General features: G+C 38.7%; 1 protein-coding gene across 1 annotated transcript in view; it reads left to right on the forward strand.

Moving 5' to 3' along the window:
* The first annotated feature begins 1,230 nt into the window (after positions 1–1,230).
* Fam73a (family with sequence similarity 73, member A) overlaps positions 1,231–9,514 on the forward strand; it is a 52,871-nt gene continuing 44,587 nt past the window's right edge. Inside the window, exons 1-4 of the mRNA XM_013018201.1 lie at positions 1,231–1,467; positions 3,133–3,259; positions 6,486–6,616; positions 7,436–7,559. Coding sequence (XP_012873655.1) covers positions 1,231–1,467; positions 3,133–3,259; positions 6,486–6,616; positions 7,436–7,559 — 619 coding nt within the window. The remainder of the gene's footprint in view (positions 1,468–3,132; positions 3,260–6,485; positions 6,617–7,435; positions 7,560–9,514) is intronic.

A 9,514-nucleotide genomic window follows, 5' to 3' on the forward strand; every position in this document is an offset into this window, starting at 1 on the left:
GGTAGAGTGCTAGCCTTGAGCTGAAGAGCTGAGGGACAGCGCCTAGGCCCAGAGTTCAGGCCCCACCACCGGACCCCCCCCCCCAAAAAAAAAGAAATACCTTTCCAGGTCAATAAATTTATGTTTGTGCTGCCATTTTAACAGAGAAAATGAAGGCTACTCAAAAGAATGAGCAGATGAGCCAAAAAAACAGTTATCCTATGCTATCATTTTTTTTTTGCCAGTCCTGAGGCTTGAACTCATGGCCTGGGCACTGTCCCTAAGCCTCTTTGGCTCAAGGATAGCATTCTACCACTTGAGCCACAGTTTCACTTCTGGCTTTTTCTGTGTATGTGGTACTGAGGAACTCTACCACTAAGCCACATTCTCAGCCCATGTACTATCATTTTTAATATGTAATTCATGTTAAATTTGTACCAATGTATCCTAATTAGTTTAATATAGTGTCCTGTCTGGCCTGCCAGTCTGCCTCCTGCCTGCCCTTCCTCCCCTCCCCCCCCCCATGCCAGGTCTGCGTCTTGAAATTAGAGCCTCAAGCTCTCCCTTAGCTTTTTCTGCTCAAGTCCAGCACTGTACTACTTGAGCCACACCTCTACTTCTCGCTGTGTGGTGGTTAATTGGGGATAAGAGTTTCATAGACTTTTCTATCTGGATTGACTTCAAACTTCAATCCTCAATCCCAGCTGAAGAGCTAGAATTTTTTTTATGGTGGCATGAGCCACCGGCGGGCGAGCACCTGGCTTCCCTGTTCCTTGAAAAATGTTGTATCTGTTGTCATAGAATCTGAAGTTATAGAATTGCTGGCCTTCATTAAAGAATTTGAAATTTTTGTTAGAAATAAGGTACATATTACAAAAATCATAGCACTAAAAACATTTTTGCTAGATTTTTTTAACTTTTTTGTTATTTAGTGTGTTTTATGCTTTGGTGATTCTTTTTTCTTTTTGTTCAGTATTGAGGATTGAACCCAGGACCTCATTCTTGTCAAAAGATCTTCTTTGGTGTCTCTCTCTATCTTCTTCCGAGAGCACCACAATCTGTTAGAGTGTGCCCCTGTCCTTCTGTTTGTTTGTCTGTCTGCTTGTTTGCTTCCTTACTTAATGAAGCTCTGCTAAGTTTTCTTGCCAAAAAAAGAAAAGAAAAAGATCTTCTCTTGAGCCATAATTCTACCCCTAGATACCAATAATGTGGTCATTTAATAATTTTTAAATTTACATAATTGAGTACAGTATGTCTGAGATAGCAGAGGTTTCTGAACTAATAGAATATAAATGTAATCTAAAATTTGTCATTAGAATTAGTGATGATTTTATATTTGTTTTTATCATAGGTTCAAGTTGTTCCAGTAGTAGACAGAATTTAACATTATCTTTAAGTTCCACCAAAGACAAAGGATCTCAATCTTGTAACTATGCCAATGGGGGACTTTTCAGTAAATACTCAGGTTCTGCACAAAGTTTGGCCTCTGTGAGTATGAAATATATGTTGTTATTTTTCCTATTTTTGTTTATGTATCTCTTATTATCTGTCACGGCTCTTAGAATGGAAAGAAACAAGAAATCATTTATTTGAATCTGTTTTGGTTAGACAAGTAAAAAAATTCTTTGGCTAAATATTCAGGTGGTTTGATCCCAGGTTTCATTAAGTAAGAGATACAGTCCATAGATAGGGTCCTGTGAGAGAGTTTCAATGTGACAGTACTGTTTCAAAATTACATGCTGTTCAGTATGTGGACATGACAGTTAGACTGGGGGTGGGGTCACAAACATCCCTTCATTTAAGTCAAAGTATTAGGCATGCTGAGGTAAAGTATGGGCTTCTTCCCTCTTCCATTGAAGCATATAGTACTAACTAATAAGTGGATTTTTTTTCTTCTATAGGGCTTTAATATAGTATTGATTGACAAATGAGGAATGAAATTCATATTCATTTAAATCTGATGTAGCTTACTTTTTATAAAAATGTAGAGGCCATGCACTTCTGGTAAAGACAGAACAGGCAAGGAAATATACAGTGAAAAATGTATTTCTAAACCATTCACTCAGTTCCCCTTCTTGGAAATAACAATCTTGAGTTTCTTTTTTTTTTCTTCTTTTTTTTTTTTTGAACTTGGGGCCTGGGCCCTGTTCCTCAACTCTTCAACTCAAGGCTGAGTGCTCTACCACTTGAGCCACAGCACCACTTCTGGTTTTCTGGTGGTTTATTGGAGATAAGAGGCTCATGGATTTTTCCTGCCCGGGCTGGCTTTGAACTCTGATCCTCAGATCTCAGCCTTCTGAGTAGCTAGGATTACAAGCGTGAGCCACTGGCGCTTGGCTTTCAGTTTCTTTCTCTTATCTTTGTAAAAAAAATTTTTTTTCAGTCCTAGGGCTTGAACTTTCTTAGTGTCCAAGTAGTACCCTCTTAGAAGTTTCTCCACTGATAGTTGAAGCTATGCCTCTTACCTAAAGCAGATAGGAGTTATATGATAGTAGTGTAACAAGAATGACCTTATTGGACTTGCTCAAGCAATCTAGTCATTTCCTCTGCTAAGGCTGTGACCTAGATTCTGCCTCAGTTTTCCTCCTCTTAGATAGTATGTAATGAGTGTTTAAGGTCATAGCAATGGAGTAGGAAGAAGAGGACAAGGGTCACTCAATACTTGGTAAAAGGATTTAAGAGACATGGAAAGAAATATGTTGAAGATGACTTTCTGGTTTTTAGTTTGAGACTTTATAGGCATAGAAGTACTACTAGTGAAATTGGGAAAGAGGAAGTGACACACTTCTGGGGATCATTTAGCAGTCAGCATTGTCAACAGTTATGAAGGAAAGTAAGTTAACTTTCTTATAATAGGTGTAGATAAGATTTATAAATTAATACTTAAATAAGTAAAAATACAAATGCTTCATTTTTTAATGGAAAGAACTTTTATGTTCAAAAGATTATTCAACCTGTATGTTTTTTAGTAAACAGGGGCTCAAAATATTTAGAGTCATGAGTCCTAAGTTTGATTGAGCTAAGCAGAATTATTTCTTCAGTCTATGGAAGAAGGATTGTAACTTATGTACATAGAAATAATATGAATATAAAGCATCACAAAATACTACTCAAGGAAGACTTTGAAATAACTTTTGTCAATCCTAATTTTAGGTCCAGAGTGTCAATTCTTGTCATAGCTGTGCTTGTGGCAATTCTAATTCCTGGGACAAAGCAGATGAAGATGATATTAAACTTGTAAATATTCCTGTGACCACTCCTGAGAACTTATACTTAATGGGTAGGAATAACATTATGAAGTTTTAAGATATTGTACTCATATTTAATCCAAATCTAAAAACAAATAAATAAAAACCAGTAAATTGCAGGACTAGGGACATGGCTAAAATGGTAAAGCATCTGTTTAATAATCATTAGCCTTGAGTTCAAACCTTGTGTGGCCAAAACCAATGAATTGGGGTGGGTATATGGCTCAGTAGTAGAGTTCTTATCTAGCATGTGCAAGGCCCTGGAATTGATCCCCAGCACTCAGAGGAAAAAAGAAAAACAAAGCAAAAACTAAATTGTTCTAAGACAAGCAACTATAACTTTTTTCTTTTTTTTCGGTCTTGGGGCCTGAACTCTGGGCCTGGGAGCTGTCCCTCAGCTCTCTGGGCCTGGGAGCTGTCCCTCAGCTCTTCAGCCGCTCAGCTCTTCAGCTCAAGGCTAGCACTCTACCACTTGAGCCACAGCGCCACTTCTGGCTTTTTTCTTTTTGCTTAGGTGGTGCTGAGTAATAGAACCCAGGACCTCATGCATGCAAGGCAAGCGCTCTACCACTGGGCTACCTTCCCAGCCCCAAGCAACTATAACGTTTAACTGATCTTTTATCTGTTGGTTCCACTTTACAGAACATAATGTAACCAGTTTATTAGTTTCCTGAAGGTGCTTTAACAGACTACCACAAATATAGAGGCTTAATGCAAAAGAAATTTATGCACTTGGTTATAGAGGCCAGAAGTCCAAAAACATTATTCCTGAGTTAAAATCACAATGTCAATAAAGCCATATTTCTTTTGAAGACCTTCAGGAGAATATGTTCTTTGCATCTGCTTGTGGCCACATTTAGTCCAGTCTCCTTCTCAGGTTTCATATCACATTTTCCTTTTTTTTTTTTTTTTTGCCAGTTGTAGGGCTTGAACTTGGAGCATTTGTACTGTCCTGAGCTCTTCTGCTCAAGGCTAGAACTGTACAGTTTTGAGCCAAAGTGCCACTTACTAAGTATATAATTTTTTTAGGAAGAAAAGCAAAAAAATATTGCTATAGAAAATCAAAGAAGGGGGCTGGGAAGGTGGCTCAGTGGTAGAGTGCTTGCCTTGCATGAGGACCTGGGTTCGATTCCTCAGCACCACATAAGCAAAAAGAAAAAAGCCACAAGTGGTTCTGTGGCTCAAGTGGTAGAGTGCTAGCCTTGAGCTGAAGAGCTGAGGGACAGCGCCCAGGCCCAGAGTTCAGGCCCATGACCGGACCCAAAAAAAAAAAAAAAAGAAAGAAAATCGAAGAAGGAAAGGCCTATTTTTGCATATTAAGATTTTGTTTAGTATTCCATAGGTAATTGAGGAAATGCTGTAAGACGAGATAGATTTTTTTTTTAACCTACCAGATTCTAAAAACAGCTTGAGAATAACTTGCCCTAATTCTTTTTTTTGGGGGGGGTCCTGTTGTGGGGCCTGAACTCTGGGCTTGGGTGCTGTCCCTCAGCTCTTCAGCTCAAGGCTAGCGTTCTACCACTTGAGCCACAGCGCCACTTCCGGCTTTTTCTTTTTGCTTATGTGGTGCTGAGGAATCAAACCCAGGGCCTCTTGCATGCAAGGCAAGCGCTCTACCACTGAGTCACCTTCCCAGCCCCCCTAATTCTTACATAGTTGTTAAAAGTTCTTTTTTGTGTGTGTGCTGGTTCTGAGGCTTGACCACCAGACCAGAGTACTGTCCCTGAGTTTTTTTGCTCAAGGCTAGAACTTTACCCCTTGAGCCACAGCTGTACTTCTGGCTTTTTGGTAATTATTTGGAGATAAGAGTGTCAGATTTTCCTGACCAGGCTGGCTTCAAACCACAATTCTCAGATCTCAGCTTCCTAAGTAGCTAGGATTATAGATGTGAGCCACTGGCACAGGACTTCTTTTTCTTTAAATGGATGGAATAGTTGATGTTTTAATATATTTTGGTTTTGCTTTAAGTGTGTAATTATTTTGGTAAGAAAAAAGTACTTATTTGCCAGATGCCAGCTCATTCCTGTAATCCTAGCTACTAAGCAGGCTGAGATCATAGGATCATGGTTCAAAGCCAGCCCGTGCAGAAAAGTCCATGAGACTCTTATCTCCATTTAACTACTAGAAAAACAGAAGTGGTGCTGTGGCTCAAGTGGTAGTATGCTAGCCTTGAGCTGAATTGCTGAGGAATAGCACTCAAGCCCAGAGTTCAAGCCCCACGACTGACCAAAAAAAAAAAAAAGTACATGTTTGTCTTTTTTTTCCATGAAAACTTTCTCTCAGCAACAACATAAAATTCCTATTTGAACTGTATTAACTATAGATTTACTCACTATCTTGCAGTTTTTTGTTTTGCCAGTCTTGGGGCCTGAACCCTGAGCCTGGGCACTGTCCCTCAGTAATTCAGCTCAAGGCTAGCACTCTACCACTTGAACCACAGCACCACTTTCAGCTTTTTCTGCTTATGTAATACTGAGGAATTGAACCCAGGGCCTCATGTATGAAAGGCAAGCACTCTACCACTGAGCCACTTTCCCAGCCCTATCTTCCAGTTTTTAACTCTGGTACACCAATTTATCCATCCATATCAACAAATTGGATAATAGTGGTTTAGAACAGCATTTGGGGTTGGTAAAGATTTCATTTTGGATTTCTATGCTATTAACTTTTCTCTCTAATTACTGCTTCCTTCTAAGAACTTTTAAACTTTATAATATTCTATAAATTAATTTTTCTCATATTTACCTATGCTTTTTTATTTAGGGGGGGTATGTTGAAATATAGTTGTATAACTATAAAAATTAACCTTAAGGGCTGGGATGTAGCTCAATGGCAAAGCACTTACCTAGCAAGTGCAACGTCCTGCTTTAATTCCCAGTACCAAAAAGAGAAGACAAAAAATATGCAGTTTGAAAAAAAAAACCACAACAAAAAAATTAGTCATCAGCCTTGAACTTTTGATGAATTAATGATAATGCTTTAGATAAATTCTGAGTATCATGTACATTTGAGTTACATTATTTAAAAAAATTAATTAGCCATTTCTGTCTAATTTTTGGTTTACTAGAACTGTGAGTCCAGGCTATGTTGGGGAATTAAAATTGTATGAAGTGATACATATGTAAACTTATTCGTTTGTGTGGAAATTTCAGCTAGACTGTGACATTTGTGATAACTATAGGGAAAATTTAACCACCAGACCAGAGTATTTTTGCTTTGGTTTTACTCACTTTCAACAACTCTGTCTTTAATTTGTAGGTATGGAATTGTTCGAAGAGGCTTTGCGTCGCTGGGAGCAAGCTCTGACCTTTCGCAATAGGCAGGCTGAAGATGAAGCCTGTTCCATTAAACTGGGCGCAGGAGATGCCATTGCTGAAGAGAGTGTAGATGTAAGGGTGGCTTATTGAAGAGTCATCTTCATATTGGAAGAATTCAACCATTTTTTTTGTTTTTTCTTTTTTTATTTGGTACTGGGGATCGAACCCAGGACGTTGCACTTGCTAGGCAAGCGCTTTGCCACTGAGCTACATCCCAGCCCAGAATTCAACAATTTTTAATGTACTTTCCTTCTGTGCCATTTCATAAAACTGGTATCCCTCACCCCATAGAGTCCGTTGGGACTATTTCTTATTGGGCATTTTCTGTTCATTTAGTTACCATCCATCAAATTCCCTGACTTTCCTAAGCAGATGTGACTTCCAAAAGATTTGAAGACATCTGTTTTTACTTTGGATTTAATGTTGTGTTCTTAAAAATTGCAGAGAGGGAGAACTGGGCTGGTCCTTGTTGACTGTTCAGGCAGACTAGTAGCTCTCAAACTTGAGCAGGCATCAGAGTCATCTAGTGCTTAGATTTAAGGATCCATGCCCAGGCTGTCTAATTCAGTAGGATTGGAGTGGATCATGAGAATTGCCTTTTGTATAAGTTCTCAGATGATAAGGATACTGCTGTTCTATCATCCTTATTTGAGAACCCCTGATGTGCTCTAGCTTCTTAATTTTATAGATAAATGGAATCCTCAAGGAAGATAATTTTGCTTAAGACATAGCTAGACCTCAAGCCTGACAACTTCTGCAGAATTCATTTCCTACCTGTCAGTACTTTTTCTTGTTTCTCTCTCTGTTTTGCTATCTTACTGAAAATCTTCTACATTTAGGATTTGATACTCAAATCTAATATTTGCTTTGTGTACTTGTTCTGTCTTGGAGGATATCATTAGTACTGAATTCATCCATAAACTGGAAGCTCTGCTGCAAAGAGCTTATCGTCTGCAGGAGGAGTTTGAAGCCACACTTGGAGGATCTGATCCTAACTCCCTGGCTAATGATACTGGTAAGTAAGATGGACATCTTATGTGGCATTTGTGAAATGTATGATTGCTATAGTAAAATATTAACATTATGTATTAATAAGTTTAATATGTTTTATGAAATAGTCAAGGTATAAAAGTTGTACTGTAGTTTTTATTTTTTACTCTTTTTCCCCCAGTGACCCTAATGTCCTTAAAAGTATAAATTCCAGTAGTTCCCATAGGAAGGAATGTGACATTATTTTATTTATTTATTTATTTATTTTGCCAGTTGTGTGGCTTGAACTCAGGGCCTGAGCACTGTCCCTGAGCTTTTTTTTTTTTTTTTGCTCAAGGCTAGCACTCTACCACTTGAGTCACAGCACCACATCTGGCTTTTTCTGTTTATGTGGTACTGAGAAATTGAACCCAGGGCTTCATGCATGCAACGCATGCACTCTACTACTGAGCCATATTCTCAGTTAAAGTGTTGAAAGGAGAAAAAAAAAAGAAACAATAACAAAAATGGGAGTGACTTACCACCACAAAAACGTGTGGTTTGTGGTATTTATTTCTTTTCATCTTCTTCCTACTGTCCCCGGTTCAGGTAATGTTCCTGCTTCCTAGTTTACTTCTTGCTTTTATTTTCCCTTTTTTATTTTTCAAATGTGGGTAGCAGAGGTTGGCCTGAGTCACCTGAGTGCTGAGATTGCAAGCATGCACCATGATGCTGAACTTGATGTGTGTTTTTAATAGTTCTTCTGTAACATGGGCATAATGTTTTAACATATCAAGGAGATTACAGATCAGGAAATAAGGGGGCTCCTTTGTGTGTGTGTGTGTGTGTGTGTGTGTGTGTTTGAATTTGAATTCATACTTGCTAGGCTGGCTTACTACCACTAGAACCACACCTCCAGCAAGTGTGCCTTATTCATGTCAACAAATATAATTTGTGGGGCAGGGAAGGTGGCTCAGTGGTAGAGCGCTTGCCTTGCATGCCTGAGGCCCTGGGTTCGATTCCTCAGCACCACATAAGCAAAAAGAAAAAAAAAGCTGAAGTGGCACTGTGGCTCAAGTGGACGCTAGCCTTGAGCTGAAGAGCTGAGGGACAGCGCCCAGGCCCAGAGTTCAGGCCCCACGACCGGACCCAAAAAAAAAATACAGAAGAAACAAATATAATTTGTGAAGGCCTTCTTTTATGTTTATTTTTCTATAACTTCTTTTCTAAGTTTTTTTAATTAGAATGTTATTTGTGTGTAGTAAGTAGGAAAAAGAACAGAGAAGGAATTTTAAGAGTTCAAATGTGAAATAGAACAACTGGAAAGGATCAGACTGTGGCAAGGAAAGCCACAGGGAATAAGAGATAGGAAAAAGTTATGTGGAAAAAGGAAAAGGACACAGGACTTGCCTGTACCGTTCTAATTTTCCACTTGCTGTATGAGTAGGATCAGGTGGCTGTGTGGCTATAGTTTCTTAGACTTTATAATTGCATCTCAGGATTTGCCTATTTGGCATGTCCACAGCTGCTGCTGCTGCTTTTTTTTCCCCCTATATTTTTTGCTAGAGGTTGGTGGTGAGCTCCATCTCTTATCTCTTCAGCTTATACAGATTTCTTCTTTTATGTTTTCTTTTATTGTAAGGGTGATGTACAGAGGGGGTACAGTTACGTAAGTAAGATAGTGAGTACATTTCTTGTCGAATATTAATCCCCCCTCCCTTGTTTATAGAGATTTATTAAATACTGTCCCAGAGCACATCTGCTAACATTTCTTTTTGATAAGAAGACCTTTGAACTAATGGTTTAATTTCTTTGGTCTTCAAGTTGTTTCTGACAAAATTGTATTAGTTTAAAATTCTAAATAGATAGGATTTTTAGGTATTTTAGTTAGTTTAGATTTGGAGTATATTCATTACTCTATTCATTCATGGTGGTTTTCTTTTCTTTTTTCTTCCCCCTCCCCTTCCCCCTTCCCCCTCCCCTTCCCCCTTCCCCCTCCCC

Source organism: Dipodomys ordii, unplaced genomic scaffold (assembly GCF_000151885.1).
Source record: "Dipodomys ordii isolate 6190 unplaced genomic scaffold, Dord_2.0 Scaffold39, whole genome shotgun sequence".
NCBI lineage: Eukaryota > Metazoa > Chordata > Mammalia > Rodentia > Heteromyidae > Dipodomys > Dipodomys ordii.